The 27,332-nt window shown below is 43.4% G+C and overlaps 2 protein-coding genes across 2 annotated transcripts; one reads left to right on the forward strand and one right to left on the reverse strand.

The window, feature by feature from the left end:
• Window positions 1-183: 183 nt before the first annotated feature.
• Window positions 184-8,516, forward strand: LOC115160904 (60 kDa heat shock protein, mitochondrial). Its single transcript, XM_029711420.1, has 10 exons — window positions 184-295; window positions 1,905-2,080; window positions 2,357-2,692; window positions 2,872-3,061; window positions 3,259-3,427; window positions 4,797-4,896; window positions 5,361-5,606; window positions 6,145-6,319; window positions 6,464-6,642; window positions 7,171-8,516. Exons 2-10 carry the CDS (start codon window positions 1,907-1,909, stop codon window positions 7,333-7,335), a joined length of 1,734 nt encoding a protein of 577 aa, XP_029567280.1. The 5' UTR covers window positions 184-295; window positions 1,905-1,906; the 3' UTR covers window positions 7,336-8,516.
• Window positions 8,517-10,802: 2,286 nt separating this feature from the next.
• LOC115160907 (coenzyme Q-binding protein COQ10 homolog B, mitochondrial) lies at window positions 10,803-25,652 on the reverse strand. The gene is made up of 5 exons (XM_029711424.1): window positions 25,512-25,652; window positions 14,127-14,282; window positions 13,225-13,417; window positions 12,835-12,936; window positions 10,803-12,586 (listed from the first exon to the last, which is right to left on the reverse strand). Exons 1-5 carry the CDS (start codon window positions 25,607-25,609, stop codon window positions 12,419-12,421), a joined length of 717 nt encoding a protein of 238 aa, XP_029567284.1. The 5' UTR covers window positions 25,610-25,652; the 3' UTR covers window positions 10,803-12,418.
• Between the last annotated feature and the right edge of the window lie 1,680 nt (window positions 25,653-27,332).

The raw sequence follows: 27,332 nt of genomic DNA on the forward strand, positions 1-27,332 counted from the left end.
GTTTTATTGACAAGTTAAACACACAAAATAAATGCTTTTCCTAAAACAAAGTGCATAAATAGCACAATTATTTGACATAATATGGTTTTGATGTAAAAAGTCCTTCAACTTCAGCAAATATTTATATATATTTTTTTCCTATGCATATTTAGGGGTGCACCGGTAAATTGCCCGGATGCTAAAGGCAACGTGCATTGTTGCCTGTCTCTGTTGCACAACTGCTGTACCATTCTTTTCCACGTTATACCATCCTGTCTCCTTCAGACGAGCAAATTGTGTCATCATTAAACAACAAGTAAGTACTATTATGTCTTCGTGACATTTTATAGACCTTAATGAGCATCAATCTAAACAACATATTGTCTGAAACGTCATGCTTTTGTTAGCTGAATATATTTTCAAGCCTGTCATGCCTCTCCAACAACGACATTCAAATAAGTAGCTATCTGTGCTAACGTTAGCTAGCTAGCCTAAGTAGGATTAGGAATGTAACTTGCATCCAAGTTGCCATAATTACAAGACACTGGTAATTATGGCAACTTGACTTGGCTGTCTTTCTCCAATACTTTCCCATTAGTCTTGGTATTTACGCTTAATTGGTATTTCGATGGTAGTTAGTCGCGTAATTGTTCTCATATTGATTGTCATGTCCTCTGATCTTGATTTAAATAATGACAGAGCCCAATTGGTCACATTGACTCATGTCATGACATGCTGTACCTACAAGAGATTTGATCGCCGTCACAATTTATTCCAAAAGATTGTTAAATTTATCTAGATTTTTTTTCCACTCAATCTGCATTTCTCAGATATTGAATTCTGTAAAACCGAAGTTAAGAGGCGTAAGCAGTCAACCCAGTCCGGTCTTGTCCAAGCTCGATCTGGGCTAGTGTCTACTCGGGTTGCTATAGGCTGCATATAAATCTTAGCATTTTCAGTTCACAAATAATGCTTTCTTTTGTCTTAGGGCATCTTTACTACATTTTCAATTAATTCAGTAGTTAGTTCATTCATTTGGGGAAGGCATTAAACGTTACTGCGCACGTGCCATATGAGCAATTTGACCTTACGCTACATGACCTGAACACACGTGGGGAGAATCAGGAAAAGAGCGGTTCGAGACATTTGTCACAATTTAGCAAATCTCAACAAACTCCCCATCAGATACAACATTAATTTGTAATCAGAGATTAACAACCAAGTGCAATAGCCCTCATATGCTGAACATGGAATTAGGCTGCTACTTGATTATTATGCAGAATTCTAACGACAGAGATCCTATTCAATTAACTAAATTAAATATAATTCCTAATTCTATGGCTATCTTGTCCTCTGCCCTTGGTTTGGGTTCTGTGGAATAAGAAATCTGCGAAATCATTCACATGTTGACTAACTCTTATGATAATCTTAAACTGTCACAGTAGGCTCTCTCCTTTTGAGACCATGACTTGTTAAATACGTTTGGCATTTAAGTGTCTTGGTCTTTCTGCAAGACATCAAACACACATTTGCATGTGTTCGTTCTGTGTTATGGAAATGGATGTCCTTTTTGTCCTTGAGATTTTCGGTGTATTGCATCAATAGGTATCACTTCATTCATTGATTCTTGTCTTACAACTCTTTCTGTACCAGGAGTGGTCACAAGGGTGTACTTGCCATTGTCACCTCCAGACATTGTCCATATGTGACATCTGGACTGGGGGAGAAGGTGTTTTGGGAATGATCCGGAAGGTTCATGTTACAGGCCAAACAAGTAGTTTGCTACTTTTAGCTATTACCAACAGATTTAAGTGTATATTAAAATGAAGAAGGGCCTGATAGCCAACGGCTGTTGACACAACGCATGCTTTTTGAGTGGACTATGACAGAGTAAATACAGTTCTCTTTCTCTTTGCCCCCTTCAGAGATGTTGCGTCTACCCACAGTGATGAGGCAGATGAGGCCAGTCAGCAGGGCCCTGGCCCCCCACCTCACCCGGGCTTACGCCAAGGACGTCAAGTTTGGAGCCGATGCTCGGGCCATGATGCTGAAGGGAGTGGATCTGCTGGCTGATGCTGTCGCCGTCACCATGGGACCCAAGGTAGGAGAGGAGGGACTTGCTATGACCATGGGTTCCAGTATTGTGGTGCCAAATGAAATGTACAATTCTGTACGATTTTACATTTCACTCTGATTTCGTGGAATGTACGAAACTGCTATGTAAAACCAATCCATTAGTGTTCCACTTTTCATTTGACTCTCATTTCCACCCGAAGAACCCTGTGCACCACAGTGTCTTCTTCCAGGTGCTGTTTCTGGCAGGAACAACTGAACACAAGTGTTTTGAGCTGTGTCCTTTCCCCCTCCCTTCCTCCAGGGTCGCACAGTCATCATCGAGCAGAGCTGGGGCAGCCCCAAGGTGACCAAGGACGGTGTCACTGTAGCCAAGGCCATCGACCTGAAGTGCAAGTACCAGAACATTGGTGCCAAGCTGGTCCAGGACGTGGCTAACAACACGAACGAGGAAGCGGGAGATGGCACCACCACTGCCACTGTGCTGGCCAGAGCCATCGCCAAGGAGGGCTTTGACAGCATCAGTAAAGGAGCTAACCCTGTGGAGATCCGCCGTGGCGTCATGCTGGCTGTGGAGACCGTCATCAACGAGCTGAAGAGGATGTCCAAGCCAGTCACCACCCCTGAGGAGATTGCCCAGGTAACCAATTGTGTTAAGAATATTGATTGCTCAAATAAGTCAATTCTTATCATTTCATATCTATTCAATTGATGCAAATTATTGATTTGCGACAGATGCAATATCTATATTCTACTTTATATTAAGATAACCTTTTGATGGTGACTAATGTTTTCAATGCTTTTTGTTTTGTCTGCTAGGTGGCCACCATCTCTGCTAATGGAGACGTGGAGATCGGCACCATCATCTCCAACGCCATGAAGAAAGTGGGCCGCAAGGGAGTCATCACTGTCAAGGATGGCAAAACCCTTTATGATGAGCTTGAGATCATTGAGGGGCTGAAGTTCGACCGCGGATACATCTCCCCTTACTTCATCAACACAGCCAAAGGTAAGGTCCCCTGTCTGCCATGACCCCACCACCAAGCCCATCTTCTGCTGTTTTGGGGCTTTAAGATTAAGAGAAATTCCAGCACACTGGTGATCTTGATGCTCTACAGATTTCATGGATTTTTATGGTCTTGATGCTCCACATTTGGCCATTTTGGAGCTTTTACATCAACCCTCTCCCTCATCTCTGCTCCTCAGGCCAGAAGTGTGAGTTCCAGGATGCCTATGTGTTGCTGAGTGAGAAGAAAATCTCTTCTGTCCAGAGCATCGTCCCTGCCCTGGAATTGGCCAACCAGCACCGCAAACCTCTAGTCATCGTGGCCGAGGATGTGGACGGAGAGGCCCTCAGCACCCTGGTCCTCAACAGGTCAGTTCCCTGTCCGTTTAGCACCCTGTGTCTCAGAGAAGCAGTTCTGATCTGGGATCGGTTTTGGCTTTTAGATCATAATTATATGCACGGGGGACCTGATCTAGGGAAAGAGTCCAAATGAGATGCTTTGTGAATACAGGCCCTTGTACTCAGTCGGTGTCCTTTATTTAACCAGTAAACACCCTTAAGTACCTCTTTTTGCTTTCCCCTTCACATTAACACTGACTGACTGCCTGGGCCAAAGGGACACAACCAGCTCACAGGCCTGCAACAATAATATAAAGGGCTTATCTATATCACCAACATCATTCAGCTCTAGGTATTAATATATGACTGAAGAGTCAACCTCAATAAAGCTGTAGACCCTTTCACAATTCCTGCCCTCTCTTTATGGGTAGAGGAATGTGTGTAGATGTAGGGAGTCAGTCAGTTTGGTGGTGTGTTATTTTAACCTCTACAACGGCTGCATTTACACAGGCAGCTCAATTCTGATCATTTGCCACTAATTGTTTTATTGACCAATCAGATCTTTGGCCAATAATTGGGCAAAATATCAGAGTTGGACTGTCTGTGTAGACTTAGATGCTGGAGGGTGTTGGCTGTGTTATCAGGGGTTCTCAAACTTTTTGGGGTTGGGGATCCCTTTTGTGATAGCATTCATTGCAGGTTAGTGTTTTTTGTAATGAATCTTGTTCTGGAGGCAGCTCTGCAGTGTGGTCACTAGCTGGCACAGCCACAGTCATAAAATATGATTTTAAACCTGACCTTAACCACACTGTTAACCCTAATGCCTGACCTTACATTTTGGTTATATTAATTTTTACAATATAGCCAATTTTCACTTTGCAGCTGGCCTATCTAAGGGGAACTCGCTCAGTTCTGTCTCCAGGACAAAACGTGTTATTAATCCGAACACAATTTGAGTGAGATAAAAATAGGATACAAGGAGTTTTACTATGACTTCAGCAGTGCATGGCCAGACAAACCAAATCTCGGGCACTGGGAAGGAACATTTTTAAAGGCCCACCTCTTGGCATTGGATACGTTTTTGCAATTTAAACTAATTTCCTGCAATACTTCAAATTTTGCCATGAGGCAGAAAAATGTGCAGTTTTAAAGCTTAAATTACAGTGCATTTATGTATACACATTTTGGAGGGATACAAGAAGTATTGAATTGAAAAATATATAATTGGTGGAGTACTCTGGATACCAATATCCCTGTAAGCCTCCCAGTCCCATGTTGCACAGGGTTAAGAAATTGTATAGATTCACAATATTTTATTACACACTCTAAAAGAATCCCACACTCTAAAAGAATCCCACTTTGAGAGCCTGTATTATATTAACCTCTACTTTTTCTTTAGGCTGAAGGTGGGACTGCAAGTGGTGGCAGTCAAGGCCCCAGGCTTTGGAGACAACAGGAAGGCCCAGCTGCATGACATGGCCGTTGCCACCGGGGGCACTGTAAGATTACTTTTACAATACAACCACCCCATGGTCACATTGATCTATAATTACTGTAAGAACACTGACACCAACCACCCCATACTTGCATCAGTCCATTTTGATTTGAGAAAACAAATTGTAAAGCAAGGTAAGTTAGTGCGGCTTGTGCAGTAATGTTCTGTCGTTCCCCCTTCCACACAGAAACATGTCTCCTACTATCCTTGTCTGACTGCATCCCATGCCAGGCAGGGACGCTTGGTCTGACACTTCTGCACTGGCATGATTTGCCAATCAATGAGTAGAGTTTGCGTAGTCATGCTTATTCCATGGTTGAGGCTTTAACTTGGACCTGTTCTAATAATGGAAAGTGCACCCTCCATGCCTCTTGAAAGATGGGCGCCATTTTGAAATGTTCAATTAGGGCCAACCTGTTCAAATCCTGCCCTTTACTGACATCCCTCCCTTTCCCTTCTCTTCTTTAGGTATTTGGTGATGAGGCGGTGGGCATTGCCCTGGAGGACATCCAGGCCCATGACTTTGGTAAGGTTGGTGAGGTGTCTGTCACCAAGGATGACACCATGCTGCTGAAGGGGAAGGGAGACACTGCGGCCATCGAGAAGCGCCAGGCAGAGATCGTTGAGCAGCTGGAGAACACCACCAGCGACTACGAGAAGGAGAAGCTCAACGAGAGGCTGGCCAAGCTGTCTGACGGAGTGGCTGTGCTCAAGGTCAGTCACAGGGCAGGGGTTAAGGGGGAGTGGGTCAGAGGGGAAGGGGGTCAGCTGGGCTCCCGGATGACACAGTGGTCTTAGGCACTGCATCTCAGTGCTAGAGGCATCACTACAAACACCCTAGTTTGAAACCAGGCTGTATCACAACCGGCCGTGATTGGGAGTCCCATAGGACGGAACACAGTTGGCCCAGCGTCGTCCGGGTTTGGCCAATGTAGGCCGTCATTGTAAATTAGAATGTGTTCTTAACTGACTTGCCTAGTTAAATAAAACATGGAGGGGGACATACGATCGCAGAGTGAAAGTCTTAAGAGTGTAGAGAGATGGGTAGCAGTATGATTTGATTGCTTTTTGTCCTTTTAATGGCCCTGAATATTGTCCAGTTTTAGTCTAGGCCTATGAAATTAGGTAGGATGTTAAAATTAGGAGATTCCTACTCTGAGACAAGATTTACATTTGTTAATGAGTCGCTTCTGTATCTACCTTGCATGGCAGAGAAAGCGAAAGTGTCACTGACTGTTCTGTTCTGTTCCAGGTAGGAGGAACGAGTGATGTGGAGGTGAACGAGAAGAAGGATCGTGTGACAGACGCCCTGAATGCCACCAGGGCCGCTGTGGAGGAGGGCATCGTGCCCGGAGGTGGCTGTGCCCTGCTGCGCTCCATCCCTGCCCTGGATGCCCTCGTGCCCATTAACAATGACCAGAAGATTGGTAAGTAGAGTTCCTACTCTGGATCTTAACCTAACATGCTAATAGGTTTTAATTTTGGCTGTGAAGTTGTTAGATTTTTCTTTCCAACTTCTGGACAGATAAGTATTGTAACTTAACTTGGTGTATCACTTCCTGTCTCCATAGGAATTGACATCATCAGACGAGCCCTGCGTGTGCCAGCCATGACCATTGCGAAGAACGCTGGTGTGGAGGGCTCTCTAGTGGTGGAGAAGATCCTTCAGGCCGCGGGGGAGATAGGCTACGATGCCATGGAGGGAGAGTACGTCAACATGGTAGAGAAGGGCATCATCGACCCCACCAAGGTATGGATGCTTCAGCTTGGCACTACACTGTCCTTCACCCAGCGTACAAAAGATATAAAGACAGGTTCAGTTTTCTAGTGATTGGAAATGTACAGCCATAATGTTTGCTAAAGTTATTTTTAATTCAAGTGCTCATTGTGCAAATGTATTTGTTTTCAATAAACAGTTGGAGAGTAAATATTTAGTTTACATGTCAAATCTAAGCCAACCCTTTCTGTTTTGCCCCATAGTTGCTAAATAACCAAATCAAATGTATTTATAAAGCCCTTCTTACATCAGCTGATATCTCAAAGTGCTGTATAGAAACCCAGCCTAAAACACCAAACAGCAAGCAATGCAGGTGTAGAAGCACGTAGACAACCCGTCTACTTAGTTTTTTCTACTCCCGTTATGATGTAATCTTTGGTTAGGCTGACATAGCATAGACAAAAGTTGGCTGATGGTGGTATCACACGTTGTCTGATGATTTTGCTCCCTTTGCCGGTGTCTATCTGTATTACAGCAATGACTGAGTGTCTCCCCCTACAGGTGGTAAGAACGGCACTGATGGACGCTGCAGGTGTTGCTTCTCTGCTCTCCACCGCAGAGTGTGTGGTCACAGAACTGCCCAAGGATGAAAAGGAGGCTGGCATGCCAGGGGGCATGGGTGGTATGGGTGGCATGGGGGGTGGCATGGGAGGTGGCATGTTCTAAGGCTCACCTCAAAGTGCTGTTTAGACTTAATGGCAGCATGAGGCTAGGGGGCAAATTATCCCTCCAACCCCAGACCTGCCTAAACAGACTGGCCATAAGTTTGTTGGTGCTGCAAATGGATGAACCCTACTACTTCTGCTGATTGTCCACCCTCTAAGACCGGACCAGCCTCGCCCAGCCTTACTCCGTCCCTCTACCCACACCTGACTGAGGCTCTGACCGACTCCAGTCTGCACCGATGATTCCCCCCCCCCTTCCACACAGTTTACCTCATAAACATGGCAGTCTCATCATCCATCCTCAACATGCAAAATAGTCATGAATATAATGCAGAATATTCACTGTCAATTATGAAAGATGCTCACCAGTGAGAATAATACAATGCTGTTCTTGATAAGTTGTCATTTGATATCAAATGGAAGTAATGAAGCCTGTTTGTGTGCACTACAGAAGTTCAAAAGAGAAGGTTGACCTAAAATGGTCAAACACAGTATAGATGTAACACAATATTGATTTACAGGAGGGGGTTGGGTTGCAGGAACAACACTTATTTTTTGTAACCTTTTTGTTAATTTCAGGTTTCCTGGTTCACCCACAATGTTGGGAGGAACCATAACTGAGAAGAGTTAAGTTAATTAAAAAAAAATATTGCTGAGCATGAGCGTTTTCTTGTCGTCTCTGACCTGATTTTAATACTCAAATATTCTGTTACTTTAGAACTGAAAGAATAAATCAATACATTTTACTAAGAAACATGACCATATGATTGGGTAAGAGTGCCTCGTTTACTAGTAATTTAGCGGAGGGGATGGCTAAATGTGCATTTAAATCAGCTAAATGCCTTTCTGGCAAAGTGAGGGCGCAGTTTGCAGAGGTTGACTGGGTAGGTAGGTGTAGCAGTTTGGGCCAGTGAAGGTCTAAGCCACACGTTTTAATGTTAAACCCGTTGGTGTCCTTGTGACCTGATTTGTACTTGCTGCTCATGATATTTAGCCTACATTTTATTTGCTGTGTGTTCAATAGGAGCCACAAACTATCATGTGCGCGTGTAAGCAAGCGTTAAACTGCTACTCTATGTCTTTGCAAACAACTGATCATTCAACGTGTTTTGTACAATGTAGAGATTTAGTGATTTATTTTTTATTTTTATGTATTTAATAAAATCAAATGTTCTGAAGGAACAAGTGTATTGTGCTTTTTTTTAAATGACCAAACATACAACTTCAGAATATCTGCAGCTTTCAAAGTATGATACCAAACAAACGCTGAACTAGAATTCTAACAAAAATACATTTGAGATTCATGAACTAGTGTACATTAAGTCTACCTTAAATTAAACAGCGTAGTGAGTGCATTCCCGCAACCACTAAGAGCATTGAAGTCCAAGGCGCAACTTCTCCGCTGTTTTAAGTATTGTGGCTACCACGCTGTAACCGCGCGAAGCGAACTCGTGCATATATATACTGTGACGGAGCGAAGTCTTGCATCGCGGTCATCTCAATTTCTGCGTTGCTGCTCATGGCAGTATCATTTCGCTGAATCTACACTACATTGACAAAAGTATGTGACACCCCTTCAAATTAGTGGGTTCAGCTATTTCAGCCACACCTATTGCTGAAAGGTGTATAAAATTGAGTTCACAACCATGCAATCTCCATAGACAAACACCGGCAGTAGAATGGCCCATACTGAAGAGCTCAGTGACATGGCACCATCATAGGATGCCACCCAGTTTGTCAAAGCCCTGGTCAACTCCAAGTGATATTATAAAGTGGAAATGTCTAGGAGCAACAATGGCTGAGCCACAAAGTGGTAGGCCACACAAGCTCACAGAACGGGACCACTGAGTGCTGCAGCACGTAGCAAGTAAAAATAGTCTATCCTCTGTTGCAACAATCACTCGGGTCCAAACTGCCTCTGGAAGCAACACCAGCACAATAACTGTTCGGCTGGAGCTTCTTAATGAGTTTCCATGGCAGAACCTGCCCGAATGCATAGTGCCAACTAAAGTTTGGTGGAGGAATAATTGTCATGGTTCGGGCTAGGCCCCTTCATTCCAGTGAAGGGAAATCTTAACACTACAGCATATAATGACATTGTAGATGATTCTGTGCTTCCAACTTTGTGGAAACAGTTTGGGCAAGGCCCTTTCCTGTTTCAGCATGACAATCCCCCGTACAGAAATGGTTTGTTGAGATCGGTGTGGAAGAACTTGACTGGCTTGCACAGAGCCCTGACCTCAACCTTATCTAACACTTTTGGGATGAATTGGAATGCAAGCCAGGCCTAATCGCCCAACCTCACTAATGCTCGTGGCTGAATGGAAGCCCACACAGCAATTTTTTAACATCTAGTGGAAAGCCTTCCCAGAAGAGTGGAGGCTGTTATAGCGGCAAAGGGGGGACCAACTCCATGTAGTGTATGTTGCAAAGATTTTTAGAACTAACCCAAGGTATACCACAGCCTATTGTTTCCAATGGGAGCAAACGAATCCTAGTGGGCAGGACAAGCAAGGTGGGCAGAGCTAAGCATGAGCTAGTGACAGCATATTGGTGCGTTCAAGCATGTATTTGCATATTTCCGTTAGGGAACGCCTACTCTGAAGTGCACGTGTGCAATAACTCCATTCGCCCTTGCAATCCTAAACGCATTTTTTTAAATAACTTTGATAAAGGGTAAATTCTACAAAACACAGTCCACCCTGCTCGTAACAGATTGTAGTTTTGGAAAAAGAAAACTGTACCGAGATCAAATGTTTCATCCATGAAAAAATTCGAACGTCATCCAAAATCCATCTCGCGCTATTCTTCTCCCACTGCCGGCCACCATATTTAGTAGTGAGTGGAAACGCCTTCCGGATGCTTCGCATTTATACATCTGGTTAAATATCTGTCTCCTTGTTGGTATAATTAATTGTCCTGTGTATCATTTTTTTAAAGTCACACCAGATAGAGTATTTTAGAGGGTCAGCCCTCTGGCCCCCTCTAGGGCAGACCGATTTAGTCACCTTATTTAGTCAGCTAGAACCGGCAACCTTTCGTTCATTGGCCCAACGCTGTAACCGCAAGGCTAATTGACACCTGTACTAGGACTGTAATAGTATCTTAGCTCAAGGCAAGGGCCATTTGGCATTGGTCCAGTAACTGAAAATACACCTGTCTATGGTATTTTGTTATGGGATTTCTGCCCTTGGCTTAGGACAATTGGTTCATATTGTGTATTTGTCCAGCATGAGTCATAACTCCAATAAAAATGTAAATTCTATTGTTACCTCACAAAATCAACAAGATGTTGACTAACATTGGGCTTGTTTGACATTGCAGGTGAATCAAGACTGACTGAACTACAAATCACCTTAAATAATGAATAACTTCACAGTATTTGTCAATCGCAATTGACCCACAATGCATCCGATTAAATCCTGTGGAGCGAGACCATTAATAACACACACACACAAAAAAAAAAGACTTGGCTAGAGTACATTTTTTAATATAAAAATAGTTAAACCATGCAGTCGATACATCTTCACCCATTTGACACATTGAAACACCTCCATTTGCACTATAAATTCCAATCCCCAAAACAAATCAGTTCTGTTATACCAGCAAGTTCAATGTGCACTCTTTTCATCTTTTCATCTTAAAACAATATGTACATGTGTTCTCACATTAATCTTAATAAATATCTTTATACGAGTACAATGCATAATGATATACAATAAAGATGCCAATAGGACCAGGTCAAAAGGACACTGGGTGAAAAAAATTCTAGGGTGTTAAGATGCCTCACTGTGATTGCAAGCATCCAAAACTGCACCCTATTCCCCATTATATGTGTTATAGTGCACTATTTTTGACCCAGGACCCACAGGTTTCTGTTGAAAAGTAGTGCACAACGTAGGGAATAGGGTGCCAACTAGGGCACAGGGGATGACCCTGTCCCCAGCCTAACCCATCTGGTCCCATTTTTAAATATTGCTGGCAAAAAATTTGCTGCATTTAAAATCAAATGCATTACGATATTGCAGACTTTAAAAACTAGCTATAAACTAGCTATAAAACATTGCTCCCATGGGGGTTAGAGAGCAAGGTGCAATATGGGGGGTGGGGGGCGCAGAAATGCCCCCAGCGATATTGTTGTAACACAGCACCTCTTGGAACAGGTGTATGTAGGTAGGCATGGCAGTGTGTATACATCTGGGGCATAATCATTAGCCCCAAACAGTTGCAAAACAGAACGGTTTTGAAGCGGTTGAACAAATTCAGGTTGGTCCCTCCCAGTTTTGTTCAGTTCACAAAACATTTTGCAACAGAATCGGCATAATGAATACACCCCTGCTCTGCAGTGTTACATTATTTTAGGAAACATCTTCAAGTGCTCACTGTCCCCACACTTCATTCACAAGGACAGTGACAAACAAGCTTTTTCATTTTCAACAAAAATCTAAACATACACCCTGATCGTTTGATACACCATCTTATCCACATGACGACCTAGCATTAGGTTACTGTATGTTGTGTGATATGTTATTGTAACAAACCAAACCAGATAGCTTGGATGGGCCTTCACAACCTCGGACTGATCAGGACATGAGAACCCCACACCCTTTCCCATGATCTCCCTACCATAGTAAAAGGCTGTGTGTAAGGTACTATCAACAGATTTTATTTGAGCCTTAGCAGAAGTGTTACCCACAAGAGGGGCATTATGAGCCCTGTCCTGACCTAGGCCCACCCCATGGGGACAGCACAAAGCTCTGGGGTGTGCCTACTCCTGGCCAGAGGTGCTGATGTTTTCTTTGGGGAGAAGGGGCGCCAGGAGGGGACAAGGGTGGCATAGGGGGAGGAGGAGTGATGTATGTTTGAGAGGGGGGGGGGGGGGGGGGGACAGAGGAGGATTATTTGGGGTAGGGAGGGGATAATGTCCATGACAAAATCCAGCTGCAGGCTGTTGGGAATAAAATAATTGGTTATGTTATAAGGCACTGCAGTGTTCAGGCACATAACTTCTTCTCTCATCCCCCTCCCTCTCTTCATGCCATGGCTGTGCGCGTGTGTGTAAAGAGAAGCCCCATTGGGGCGCGCTACGTGTGGTGGACCTCGTGAAACATGAGCTCTTGGGGGATCATGGTCTGCGCTCCGTACAGTTTCCCGGCCCGCCTCTCAAACGCAGACACATTCTGCTTCACCACCTCGTCAAAGAACACCGTGGCCAGCTGGGAGTGCAGAAGAGAGCGGAACTCAAAGGAGATCTGGAGAGAGGAGAGAGAGAATTCAGGTGAAAAAGTAATGAGATAATACTGAAAATGTGCCAGAGATATAGTTTAAAGTTATTCATGTCAATTGCACAAGTACAGTGAAATGCCTTTCTTGCATAGGTAGCTCATCACACAGACAAACTGGAACATTTTCTGTCTTAGAGAGATACATGGCAAGCTAGCTACCTCATTCGCAGACAGACGCATCCACGGACACACTGACAGTGTGTTGCGGTACTTACAGAGAAGTCGACGGTGCAGGTGCGAGGGTAGCCAGGGAGGCCAGGGCTGAAGCGCCACACAGTCTCTAGGTGGTTGAAGAGCTTACCGTCTGAACAGGCAGCCTGGGGGTCAAAACAGCCAGTCAGACTGACGCTAATGATATAACCACAGTGGCTGCGTTCCAGGTCGTCTTTATTACAGGCGTACCAAGAATCTCATAGGACTGCTACATAATATTTATGTGATTCCGGAGATGTTGAAACACTTCTCCAGACGTTGTGACATACATAACAAGCTGGAACACACCCAGTATCCATCTATATCACAGCTGTTCATCTTGTATTAGCCAGGTACCTTCACTGCAGATACAGTAGTGGTGAGAGATAGCAGTGGCTACTACAATGCCTTACCTTGACCAAGTGGGGGCGCACTGTGGTGACCAGCGAGGTGTAGTTCTCCACTACGGGGGGGAAGCCAACGGTCAGCTTGGCCTTGCAGAACCCCGAGCGCCGGAACACCACGTCAGACTTCTTACACCAGGGAACGAAGTGAAGGTAGTTCTCCACCCCAGCTACCACTTCATACATCTCCAACATAGAGTACCTGAGAGAGGAGGCCCGGGTCAACATCTCATGTCATGGGTGAATCTCATAAGTACTTCCTCTGTATCTCCTTCTCGAGGCACAGAGAAGAGCGGAGGTTCCTCCTCAAGGACGTTTGAGATTCAGCTCTGATTAAAACTGGAATTTGAATACTCGTCTCAGTAAGTGACTGGAAATACTTATTACACCTGCTGATTATTCCTCAAGCTGTGACCAGTCAACAGACAGATTGTCAAGGAGAAGGCGAGGTTGACGAGGGTGAAAGAGTCCCATATAACCCAACAGTCTCTGTCCCCATTTCTTAACTGGCCTGGTGACTAACTCAGCGAGTCAGACCATAGCAACCACTGCTGTCCCTGCATTACATAACAGCCTGGCAACAAGTCCGGCACACAGTGTCTATTAATAAGTTACAATTTCCTAGTGATTATGACCTTCACTGGATACACAACAGCGTCATTGGCAGGAGCAGGTCAGACGTACATAGAGAAACCAGTGTATCTATACATTTCTAGGAGGATTCAAATACTAGTTGAAATACTTTGTGCTTCATTAAACTTGCCTGTTGCGATGGAACAAATAGAAAAGTTCAAACCATGACCACCTGGCACTCCAGTCAGGCTAGAGCTGATGCTCAAATTATTTGAAAGACTTAAAAATACTATTTGAACCCAGGCCGGTCGGATTTCAAATGAGGCATGGTGACTGACCCCATGATGCGTCTCTCAGAGTACTCCTTCCTCTTGTTGAAGGTGTCAGCCAGGTTGAAGAAGGAGCGGGTGGGGGCCACGATGACTCTGGGCCTGGGCATGGTCCCCAGAAGGGGCGGCATCCTCGTCATTAGGATCCCGCATGAGGAGAGATATCTGTTCCAAAACAAGGAGCGAGAAGTGTGTGAGTCAGAGCAAAACACAAGGGCCTATTATTTGCCACACACACAAATCGTCACATCTGTGTCACATTCATTTGTACATTGAAATTTGCCAGTTACAGAGTGGCCAAATTCTCTGGACGCCCTTCCCGATAGCTGAACGACCGGACCTTCTGCGCATGTATGGGATTCCCTACTTTACGCTGCTCCCTTTACTGATGCCGGGTGTCGGAGCCTGCAGGGTGCTCTTTCAAAAGTTAGATCAAAGCTGAATCAATGCCAAGATCAATGTACGACGCAAGTGGTCAATAATGTAAGTGGCCAATGGTTCATCAGAACCTCATAAGGTCTATGAGCTCATGTTGACACTGCTGACGTATACACCAAACCATAAATACCAGAGTAAATTTATGCTTCTCCAAAAATAATACCTTCCAGTGTTTCAGATCAACCGACATGGAACAGTAATAAATATATATATATATAGCTCAAAAAAATAAAAGGGAACACTTAAACAACACATCCTAGATCTGAATGAAAGAAATAATCTTAAATACTTTTTTCTTTACATAGTTGAATGTGCTAACAACAAAATCACAAAAATAATCAATGGAAATCCAATTTATCAACCCATGGAGGTCTGGATTTGGAGTCACACTCAAAATTAAAGTGGAAAACCACACTACAGGCTGATCCAACTTTGATGTAATGTCCTTAAAACAAGTCAAAATGAGGCTCAGTAGTGTGTGTGGCCTCCACGTGCCTGTATGACATCCCTACAACGCCTGGGCATGCTCCTGATGAGGTGGCAGATGGTCTCCTGAGGGATCTCCTCCCAGACCTGGACTAAAGCATCCGCCAACTCCTGGACAGTCTGTGGTGCAACGTGGCGTTGGTGGATGGAGCGAGACATGATGTCCCAGATGTGCTCAATTGGATTCAGGTCTGGGGAACGGCGGGCCAGTCCATAGCATCAATGCCTTCCTCTTGCAGGAACTGCTGACACACTCCAGCCACATGAGGTTTAGCATTGTCTTGCATTAGGAGGAACCCAGGGCCAACCGCACCAGCATATGGTCTCACAATGGGTCTGAGGATCTCATCTCGGTACCTAATGGCAGTCAGGCTACCTCTGGCGAGCACATGGAGGGCTGTGCGGCCCCCCAAAGAAATGCCACCCCACACCATGACTGACCCACCGCCAAACCGGTCATGCTGGAGGGTGTTGCAGGCAGCAGAACGTTCTCCACGGCGTCTCCAGACTCTGTCACGTCTGTCACGTGCTCAGTGTGAACCTGCTTTCATCTGTGAAGAGCACAGGGCGCCGGTGGCGAATTTGCCATTCTTGGTGTTCTCTGGCAAATGCCACACGTCCTGCACGGTGTTGGGCTGTAAGCACAACCCCCACCTGTGGACGTCGGGCCCTCATGGAGTCTGTTTCTGACCGTTTGAGCAGACACATGCACATTTGTGGCCTGCTGGAGGTCATTTTGCAGGGCTCTGGCAGTGCTTCTCCTGCTCCTCCTTGCACAAAGGCGGAGGTAGCGGTCCTGCTGCTGGGTTGTTGCCCTCCTCCACATCTCCTGATGTACTGGCCTGTCTCCTGGTAGCGCCTCCATGCTCTGGACACTACACTGACAGACACAGCAAACCTTCTTGCCACAGCTCGCATTGATGTGCCATCCTGGATGAGCTGCACTACCTGAGCCACTTGTGTGGGTTGTAGACTCCGTCTCATGCTACCACTAGAGTGAAAGCACCACCAGCATTCAAAAGTCACCAAAACATCAGCCAGGAAGCATAGGAACTGAGAAGTGGTCTGTGGTCCCCACCTGCAGAACCACTCCTTTATTGGGGGTGTCTTGCTAATTGCCTATAATTTCCACCTGTTGTCTATTCCATTTGCACAACAGCATGTGAAATTTATTGTCAATCAGTGTTGCTTCCTAAGTGGACAGTTTGATTTCACAGAAGTGAGATTGACTTGGAGTTACATTGTGTTGTTTAAGTGTTCCCTTTATTTTTTTGAGCTATATATATATATATATATACACACACTAATGCAAAGTCAACCAATACATTGCGTGGCAATACATGAGGAATTCGGCACTGTTAAACTAGAACACAATCTTCTGGCCTGGGAAGCTGCAGCCTACACATGCCATTCCAATGGGGTAGCCATGACAAGTGAAATTGGCAGCATGTCTTGCGCTTCATCACATTGTTTAATTAGAAAACTCTGTTCATTATAACATGAAGTACCTATCCTTTGCCCTTGGACTTTTCCAATACAACATTGCTGACATATAAAGCATGCCATGTGACTAGCCTAATGAATGGCTACAGAGGCTTGAAACAAAGACAGACCTGGAGGACCCAGTCTGTCACATTCTCAGTGAGCACACCTGCAACTGCCCCAATGACACATATAGCCTGCTTGCTCACTCCATACTAATGTGGTTGAAACATCTTTGCCCGAGGGAATTTCTGTCAGAGCTGGTGTGCAACAGGGAACCTATCAACGCACAATGACTATTCAAAGTGGTTTAATTCCAACAAAAAAGGCAATATGCAGAGACACCAATACACATGGATCTTTCTATAAACTAGGGTACCAGTGAGCATTTTCTGTTTGGAGCAGTTACAAAGTCATTCATAATTTGCCTTTTTTTCCACATGAATACATTAAGACTTAACTGGGGAACGTTGATACATTTAATATAATTCACGAGTTGAATCAAAACCTAATGTTGTTTAAACCCTCTCATGCTTGAAGTCTTTATAGATTTGGCAAAAATCGTGTGACAGGCCTCCAGAGTGGCACAGTGGTCTAAGGCACTGCTAGAGACGTCACTACAGACCGGTGTTTGATCCCAGGCTGTGTCGCAGCCGGTCACGACCGGGAGACCCATGAGGCAGTGCACAATTGGCCCAGCGTCATCCGGGACGTCCTTCTCCATCGCGCTCTAGCGACTCCTTGTGGCAGTCCGGGCGCATGCACGCTGACTTTGGTTGCCAGTTGTACAGTGTTTCCTCTGACACATTGGTGCGGCTGGCTTCCGGGTTAAGCGAGCAGTGTGTCAAAAAGCAGTGCATCTTGACGGGGTTGTTTCGGAGGACGCATGGCTCTCGACCTTCGCCTCACCCGAGCCCGTACGGGAGTTACAGCAATAGGAAAAGACTAACTACCAATTGGATATCACAAAATGGGGGAGAAAAAGGGGTATTAAAGTACAAAAAATGTAATTGTGACAAAACTACATTTCTGACACTGCTGTTTGGGATTATATCACATACTAAGAAAATTAATTACATATTGAACTTGATCCTGTAAAATGCCTGGATATTGGACACTTTGTATGGAGAGCTCGGAAGTGCACTGTAACATTTCGTATCTCTATGTTACGGTGTGAAAAGAATTTATGGGCATATGCATCCAAAGTAATGCATGGATTGCTCATTCGAATGCTTCTAACAGTAACCTTATCAAGAGGAATCAACCCCCCGCCCCCACAAAAAAAAGATTGATACTGTCATTACCAGGGTTCTTCAATAATTATGCATAATAATTGATGCGCATTTGTTGTTTAGCTGATTGGTTATGTTGGAAAATTATCACGCAACAGCTAATTCAGGAAAGGATTTTCTGAATGACAGTCAAGTGATAAAGAGCTGGTGTGATACACCAGGAATTAATGTTGATCTGGAGAATTGACAGAACATTTGTGTTCACGTCACAGCAGTCAAGATAATTAGCCTGTCACAGACAACATAATGTCAAGATTTGTGGTAAGATTTCAGTCTGTGTACATTTTGATCGTTTGTGTTCTGAGTTAAAATGGAGCTATCGGAAACATGAAAACGGCTTGTTTATTCGTTTGTGAATTGATTTGTGTTTTTAAAAAAGAACATGTTTATCATTTTTGGATATACATTTTCCCATGTGGGTGGGATTAAATGTAGAATTCCCCTCATAGTTTATGTGCATAGCCAAGTAGGAGTTCACCCTAACTCGATTCTATGAACCTATTAAAAACAAAAAACAGTTAAGTGAGAATAGGCATTTGTCTGAAGCCAAAAAATAAAGGAAATTCATGAGCACCACAATGCCTATTCCACCCATGCTCTACCAAGGTTTTCCAACACACAGCTTTGACCTACTACTAGAGGTCGACCGATTAATCGGAATGGCCGATTAATTAGGGCCGATTTCAAGTTATACCAATCGGTAATCGCCGTTTTTGGACACCGATCATGGCCGATTACATTGCACTCCACGAGGAGACTGTGTGGCAGGCCGACTACCTGTTATGCGAGTGCAGCAAGAAGCCAAGTTAAGGTGCTAGCTAGTATTAAACTTATATAAAAAAAAACTAACATAATCACTAGTTAAACTAGTAATATCATCAACCAGGTGTAGTTATCTAGCTTGTCCTGCGTTGCATATAAATTAACAGGCACCGCATCGATAACCATTGAATCATTGCCTACTTCGCCAAACGGTTATTTAACAAGCGCATTCGTGAAAAAAGCACTCTCGTTGCACCAATGTCTACCTAACCATAAACATCAATGCCTTTCTTAAAATCAATACACAAGTATATATTTTTAAACCTGCATATTTAGTTAATATTGCCTGCTAACATGAATTTCTTTTAACTAGGGTAATTTCTCTTGCGTTCTGTGCAACAGAGTCAGGATATATGCAGCAGTTTGGGCCGCCTGGCTCGTTGCAAACTGTGTGAAGACCAACTTCGCCAAACGGGATGATTTAACAAAAGCGCATTTGCGAAAAAAAGCACAATCGGTGCACCTAATAATAAACATCAATGCCTTTCTTAAAATCAATACATAGGTATACTTTTTTAAACCTGCATATTTAGTTAAGAAATCCAGGTTGGCAGGCAATATTAAACTATGGAAATTGTGTCACTTCCCTTGCACCCAGAGTCAGGGTATATGCAACAGTTTGGGCCGCCTGGCTCGTTGCGAACTAATTTGCCAGAATTTTACGTAATTATGACATAACATTGAAGGTTGTGCAATGTAACAAGAATATTTAGACTTATGATGCCACCCGTTAGATAAAATACGGAACGGTTCCGTATTTCACTGAAAGAATAAACGTTTTGTTTTCAAAATTATAGTTTCCAGATTTGACCATATTAATGACCAAAGGCTCGTATTTCTGTGTGTTATGTTATAATTAAGTCTATGATTTGATAGAGCAGTCTTACTGAGTGGTGGTAGGCAGCAGCAGGCTCGTAAGCGTTCATTCAAACAGCACTTTCGTGCGTTTGCCAGCAGCTCTTCCCTGTGCTTCAAGCATTGAGCTGTTTATGACTTCCAAGTCTATCAAATCATAGACTTAATTATAACATAACACACAGAAATACGAGCCTTTGGTCATTAATATGGTCAAATCCGGAAACTACCATCTCGAAAACAAAAAGTTTTTCCTGTCAGTGAAATACGGAACCGTTCCGTATTTTATCTAACGGGTAGCATCCCTAAGTCTAAATATTCCTGTTACGTTGCACAACCTTCAATGTTATGTCATAATTACATAAAATTCTGGCAAATTAGTTCGCAAAGAGCCAGGCAGCCCAAACTGTTGCATCTACCCTGACTCTGCGTGCAATGAACGCAAGAAAATTGACACAATTTCACCTGGTTAATATTGCCCGCTAACCTGGATTTCATTTAGCTAAATATGCAGGTTTAAAAATATATACTTCTGTGTATTGATTTTAAGAAAGGTATTGATGTTTATGGTTAGGTACAGTCGTGCAACGATTGTGCTTTTTTCGCAAATGCGCTTTTGTTAAATCATCCCCCGTTTGGCAAAGTCAGCTGTCTTTGTTAGGAAGAAATAGTCTTCACAGTTCGCAACGAGCCAGGCGGCCCAAACTGCTGCATATACCCTGACTGTTTGCAAGAGAAGTGACACAGTTTCCCTAGTTAAAAGATATTCATGTTAGCAGGCATTATTAACTAAATATGTAGGTTTAAAAATATATACTTGTGTATTGATTTTAAGAAAGGCATTGATGTTTATGGTTGGAGCAACGTGTACCTAAGCGATTATATGCAACAGGCTAGATAAACTAGTAATATCATCAACCATGTGTAGCTAACTAGTGATTATGATTGATTGATTGTTTTTTATAAGATAAGTTTAATGCTAGCTAGCAACTTACCTTGGCTTCTTACTGCATTCGCGTAACAGGTAGGCTCCTCGTGGAGTGCAATGTAAAGCAGGTGGTTAGAGCGTTGGACTAGTTAACCGTAAGGTTGCAAGATTGAATCCCTAAGCTGACAAGTGTGTCGTTCTGCCCCTGAACAAGGCAGTTAACCCACCGTTCCTAGGCCGTCATTGAAAATAAGAATGTGTTCTTAACTGACTTGCCTAGTTAAATAAAGGCCTAAAAAAAAATATTATTATTTTTTTAAACTTTAAAAATTAAATTAATTTTTTTTTATAAAAATAAACAATAAATTAAAATAAATAAAAATCGGCCAAATCAGCGTCCAAAAATACCAATTTCCTATTGTTATGAAAACTTGAAATCGGCCCTAATTAAATCGGCCATTCCGATTAATCGGTCGACCTCTAGTTAGGGTTCGGGTTAGCTAACATCCTAAGTGTTGCAAAGTAGCACGTAGTTGCAAAGTTGGTAATTCGCTAAACATGTGAAAGTAGTCCATGATGAGATTAGAACACTCAACCTTCAGATTGCTAGACATTTGTGTTATACACCCATCCTTCCACCCCAACCAACCACCCTCTTTTTTGCCTTAAGTAACCTTCGGTCTTATGTAATCATACCAAACATGTTTTAACATCACAGATTTAAATTGACTATGTTAGACTAGACCTATGAGACCAGGTTGCAACACAGCATGTTGCGCATGCAGTGATTGACATTTCACCCTCGACTACTTTTTACTTCTGCATAGCGACTTCAGATTTTCCGTGAAGACATCTACACGTTTGAAACAGCAATGCTGTCAGTCGAGTCTGGTAAGTTGATGCAAGCCAGCACGCACAACTGAGGTTCTGTATACATGTGCATTTGCGGTTCAACCATTTCCTGTGTGGTTCATAACTAGCTTACTCTTAACAAAACTATTTTTTCCCCCTCAGCTATGGTTTGTGAGGTTTTGGTTGTTCTTCGAGGAAAAGTAGCGTAACTAAGTGCAGTTGTGTCCTGTCTCAAATCTGGCTACCTCATTTTACTGTAGCTTGGTCTGTGCAATGCAAATTAATGTGAGTAGCGTGGCAGTTACAAAGTTAATAACCATCAAACTTTGGGAAAGAAAGTATGAGTTATTGTGGTGCATGAACTGGCAATAGACGTTAGCCAACATAAGATTGTAATGTTAGCTAAGGTTACTTATCCAATTAACTTTTAGCTAGCTATCATAGCAGCCAAGGACATTCGCTAGTTTATTTGTACATATTTGTTTGTGCTCAGACTACACGCAAGTATCTAGATCAGCAGTTTACACATGACTTCAGCCTTGTGAAAAACCTTACTTGGCAAAATATACCTAGCTAGCTTTCCTTGCTTGTTGGTTTGCTGCCTAACCAACGTTAGCTCTCATCTAACTGGTATAACGTTTTTCGCTAGCAAGCTACCTCGCTAATCAAAACAACCCCATTTTTTGGTCAAGCTACCTTGGTCTGTATGTTAGCTGGCTAGGTTTCAGCAGACTGGTGTTAACTAGCTACAGAGACTAGCTGCTGGACTTTGTACAAGCAAGCTAACGTTACCTACCTAGCTAAATATCCATTTGCATTTATTGATAAACCTCAGATTGAATACCATCATATAGTTAGCTACAGTGTATTCGGAAAGTATTCAGACCCCCTTCACTTCTTCCAAATTGTTACTTACAGCCTTATTTTAAGTGATTAAATTAAAATGTTTCCTCAATCTACACACAATATCCCATGACAAAGCAAAAACAGAATTACAAATTTTTGCTAATATATGACATATTTTTTAAATAAATACCTTATTTACATACGTATTCAGACCCTTTGCTATGAGACTCGAAAATGAGCTCAGGTGCATCCTGTTCCCATTGATCATCCTTGACATGTTTCTACATCTTGATTGGACATGATTTACCTGTGGTAAATTCAATTGATTGGACATGATTTGGAATGGGACCACCTGTCTATATAAGGTCCCACAGTTGACAGTGCATGTCAGAGCAAAACCAAGCCATGAGGTCGAAGGAATTGTCCGTAGCGCTACAAGACAGGATTGTGTCGAGGCACAGATCTGGGGGAAGAGTACAAAAAAAAGTCTGCAGAATTGAAGGTCCCCAAGAACATAGTGGCCTACATCATTCTTAAATGGAAGAAGTTTGGAACCACCAAGACACTTCCTAGAGCTGACCGCCCAGACAAAATGGAGCATATCGGGGGAGAAGGGCCTTGGTCGGAGAAGTGACCAAGAACCTGATGGTCACTGACAGCGCTCCAGAGTTCCTCTGTGGAGATGGGAGAACCTTCCCGATGGACAACAATCTTTGCAGAACTCCACCAATCAGGCCTTTATGGTAGAGTGGCCAGACGGAAGCCACTCCTCAGTAAAAGGACATGACAGGCCGCTTGGAGTTTCCCTAAAGGCACCTAAAGTACTCTAACCATGAGAAACAAGATTCTCTGGTCTGATGAAACCAGGATTTAACTATTTGGCCTGAATGCCAAGCGTCACATCTGGAGGAAACATGGTGCCATCCCTACGGTGAAGCATGGTGGTGGCAGCATCATGCGGTGGGGGATGTTTTTCCAGCGGCAAGGACCGGGAGACTAGTCAGGATCGAGGGAAAGATGAATGGAGCAAACTATAGAGAGATCATTGATGAAAACTTGCTCCAGAGCACTCAGGACCACAGACTGGGGCGAAGGTTCACCTTCCAACAGGACAACAACGCTAAGCACACAGCCAAGACAACGCAGGAGTGGCTTTGGGACAAGTCTTAATGTCCTTGGGTGGCCCAGCCAGAGCCCGGACTTGAACCCTATCCAACATCTCTGGAGAAACCTGAAAATAGCCGTGCAGCAACACTCTCCATCCAACCTGAGAGCTTGAGAGGATCTGCAGAGACGAATGAGAGAAACTCCCCAAATACAGGTGTGCCAAGCTTGTAGCATCATACCCAAGAAGATGAGGCTGTAATCGCTGCCAAAGATGCTTCAACGAAGTACTGAGTAAAGGGTCTGAATACTTAAGCAAATGTGATCATTTTAGTTAATACAACTGCAAAAATTTAGAAAAACCTTATTTTTGCTTTGTCATTATGGGGTAGTGTGTGTAGATGGAACTTTTTTTTTTAAATACATTTTAGAATAACGCTGTAAATGTGGGAAAAGTAAAGGGGTCTGAATACTTTCCAAACACACCGTGATAGAGATCTATAGGCCAAGACAGTGGCAGAATTATTTTTACCACATTTGTTTCATTAAAAAAGAGCAACATCTGTCCAGTGATGTTACAGTCACATGATCTACAGCATTGTCAAGAAAGGTAATGTTTCTGACATTTCGGACTACTATATGTAACAGTGTAGGTTCCGTCCCTCTCTTCGCCCCAACCTGGGCTCGGACCAGGGACCCTTACACACATCAACAACTGACACCCCATGAAGCATCGTTACCCATCGCGCCACAAAAGCCGCGGCCCTTGCAACGCAAGGGGAAACCCTACTTCAAGTCTCAGAGCGAGTGACGTCACTAATTGAAACGCTGTTAGCGCGCACCACCGCTGACTAACTAGCCATTTCACATCGGTTACATAAACAATTGATTTAGAACCAGAGTTACCACAAGTTGCAAAGAAAACAGGAGCTGCCTCTACTATTCCAGCACCATTTCAACATCATATCACTTATGCTTAGTCTAATACAGTGACAACTAAAAGATAGCAAAAACGATTTAGTCCAATCAATGCAAGCCAAATAGTGTTTTTTCCTTGGTAAATTTCTCAGCTTTCCTTGGCTTCCATGAAAACACCACTGACTTTCACCCTTGGTCATCATGCGCCAATCGAATGAATTTCTAAAAGCTTTCCAAAAAAACCTTCCCAATTAAAGCTTGACTGCAAAGTAGGCCTACCTGGCAGAATGATATCATGATGATTTGTATCAATCACGGGGGCATGTTTTACAGACTCTGCCATCACATGTAGCCTACATCGTAGAATGCCCCATGGTACAAAAACAGAGCAAGCCAAACAAGCATCTTGCTAGGTGCCAAATTAAATTATAGGGTAACTACACCCAAAACATTTAGGGGGTTGTATTTTGTTTGTTTAAATACAGATTTCTGCAAACTACAGAGGACAAACATAGGTACAAGATAATTTAAGTATTGACCTTGGACGAACCAATGTAGTTGGAACTGAATTCCACAACGCCTGGTCTCTGCTCAACTCAATAGATGGAGTTCATCAGAAACTTCCTTCACTATAGATCTGAGTTTAGTCAGCTAGTGAGAGCCAGGCAAACAAAGAAACCCTGTGGCCTTTTTAAGACACAGATGAATGTGCAAAGACTGATTGCGTAACACAGGTAGTTGGAGACATGGAAAAAGTTGTCCAGACTCCTCTAATAACTCCAGTCACTTAACAGTTTGCTAACTGGATGAATGCCTTGACAGATGTCTTTGGCATGTTAACTATTTCAGCCAGACAGCCATTGACTGCTACAACTGAGGTAGTAACACACTACAGTAGCCAACTACCCTTTCAAAAGCCAACATTCCATAACAGTCATTACAACTTGTACAAACTGTAGTAAACCTCCACTGCCTTCAAGAACGAACACCTGTCGGTCACATTCAGGTGGGGAAAAGACATTTGGGTCATTACCATTTTAGTTAGCTAGCCTAGTTAGCTGTCGTTAGCTTGTTAAGCAATCCAACAGGCCTACCTAGCTACCAAAAGTTAGCTAACTAAACATGTACTTTTAGCGACAGTCTGATAACTTAGGTAGTTAACAGGTTAGCAGTCTGCTAAAGTTTGCTAACTAGACAGAAAAAAGTTCTACCGGCAGGTTGACCGGATTGACAAAGCATCGGAAGAATAATCAAACAAGTTATAGTAGCTAGAAGGCATCGAGAAAAACTACTAGCTAAGTGTAGCTATGCTAATGCAAGCTTAAAACGTTCATTTTTTACAATTGTACATTAAACTTGAACAACAGCTACCTCAAGCCATTCCTTGTAGGTGTTTCTCGGCTGGCTGTAACCGGCAATTGTTTTATACATTCTACCGCTTTCCTCAGTCCCCGGCTCCCTCTCGCCATAATCACTGCGATGATCTCTTCTCTGCTACTCAGCTGCAAGGCGTGAAATCTACGTCACCAGAATTGCCAGCCTCTCTTGGGGACGCGCCTTCTGTAACTAGCACTATGATTGGACAATAGTTAATTAGTAAGAGTTTTCATTGGTCAAATGAGCTATCCGTCACACCCTAAAACTGTTGACGTATGTTTTTGCGTAATGATGGGGTGCGTGCGCAGAAATGTCACGAGATGTGGGATTGAGTTGCATATACTTGGTCGACCTACAGTGCACAGTTGGCTCTGAAAGGTTAAGAGCTAAATTTGTTTAAAGGACACAATGTAATCAGGGCTCTTGTCAGTAGTCCGAGTTTGTGTGCGTGTCAAACCTGTCAATATACTGTATATACCTGATATATTATCAACATTTACGTCATTTAGCAGACACTCTTATCCAGAACGACTTACAAATTGGTGCATTCACCTTATGATATCAACCCAGCTGCCATTTCTTTCCCATGGTTCTTAAAATTGTATACCATGACTGAGTAGTGATATGCAGACACAGGCTATGACAGAGGATTACTTTACAACTGAATGGGACACAGCAACTTTAGCTACCCAAAGTATGCCAGCGTAGTTGGCATCAATATCTCAGGTGCCACCTACTAACGTGCCCTTGACCCTGTGCTACTCCCAGCCTGGCATGTGTTTAGTTATTAGTGCTGAGTGATTAGTGTTTTTTGAGGTCAGTTCGGTTATTTAAGTGACCGATCAATCAATCAAATGTATTTATAAAGCCCTTCTTACATCAGCTGATGTCACAAAGTTCTGTACAGAAACCCAGCCAAAACCCCCAAACAGCAAGCAATGCAGGTGTAGAAGCACGGTGGCTAGGAAAAACTCCCTAGAAAGGCCAGAACCTAGGAAGAAACCTAGAGAGGAACCAGGCTATGAGGGGTGGCCAGTCCTCTTCTGGCTGTCCCGGGTGGAGATTATAACAGAACATGGCCAAGATGTTCAAATGTTCAAAGATGATCAGCAGGGTCAGATAATAATAATCACAGTGGTTGTAGAGGGCGCAACAGGTCAGCACCTTCAGGAGTAAATGTCTGTTGGCTTTTCACAGCCGATCATTCAGAGTATCTCTACTGCACCTGCTGTCTCTAGAGAGTTGAAAACAGCAGGTCTGGGACAAGGTAGCATGTCCGGTGAACAGGTTAGGGTTCCATAGCCGCAGACAGAACAGTTGAAACTGGAGCAGCAGCACGACCAGGTGGACTGGGGACAGCAAGGAGTTATCAGGCCAGGTAGTCCTGAGGCATGGTTCTACGGCTCAGGTCCTCCAGAGAAAGAGAGAGAGAGACAAAGAGAGAGAATTAGAGAGAGCATACTTAAATTCACACAGGACACCAGATAAGACAGGAGAAATACTCCAGATATAACCGACTGACCACAGCCCCTCAACACATAAACTATTGCAGCATAAATACTGGAGACTAAGACAGGAGGGGTCGGGATAATGGGGGACTCATCTAGATAAAAACAATGTCAGATCTTTGATTTCAGTGAATCTCCGTATGGATATTTGGTAACAATAAGGCTGGGAAAATGTTAGCTAAATTGAGGTAGGTGCTAAGGATCATCATAATTCTAGTTTGCTCATATATGAACATTTTTCTAGCATGTTGTACTAGTGGATTTTGCTCTTCACTCAAGTAGTAGCCTGTCCTACTCTGACCAAAAA

Source organism: Salmo trutta, chromosome 24 (assembly GCF_901001165.1).
Source record: "Salmo trutta chromosome 24, fSalTru1.1, whole genome shotgun sequence".
NCBI classification, from domain to species: domain Eukaryota; kingdom Metazoa; phylum Chordata; class Actinopteri; order Salmoniformes; family Salmonidae; genus Salmo; species Salmo trutta.

Coding starts and splice junctions, on each gene's coding strand:
- LOC115160904 (XM_029711420.1), top strand. CDS start 1,907: ATGTTGCGTCTACCCACAGTGATGAGGCAGATGAGGCCAGTCAGCAGG. Junction 3,428..4,796: donor AGCACCCTGGTCCTCAACAG/GTCAGTTCCCTG, acceptor CTTTTTCTTTAG/GCTGAAGGTGGGACTGCAAG. Junction 6,643..7,170: donor GCATCATCGACCCCACCAAG/GTATGGATGCTT, acceptor CTCCCCCTACAG/GTGGTAAGAACGGCACTGAT.
- LOC115160907 (XM_029711424.1), bottom strand. CDS start 25,609: ATGGCGAGAGGGAGCCGGGGACTGAGGAAAGCGGTAGAATGTATAAAA. Junction 14,283..25,511: donor CCTACAAGGAATGGCTTGAG/GTAGCTGTTGTT, acceptor GTTTTGGAACAG/ATATCTCTCCTCATGCGGGA. Junction 13,418..14,126: donor TCTGAGAGACGCATCATGGG/GTCAGTCACCAT, acceptor CTCCTCTCTCAG/GTACTCTATGTTGGAGATGT.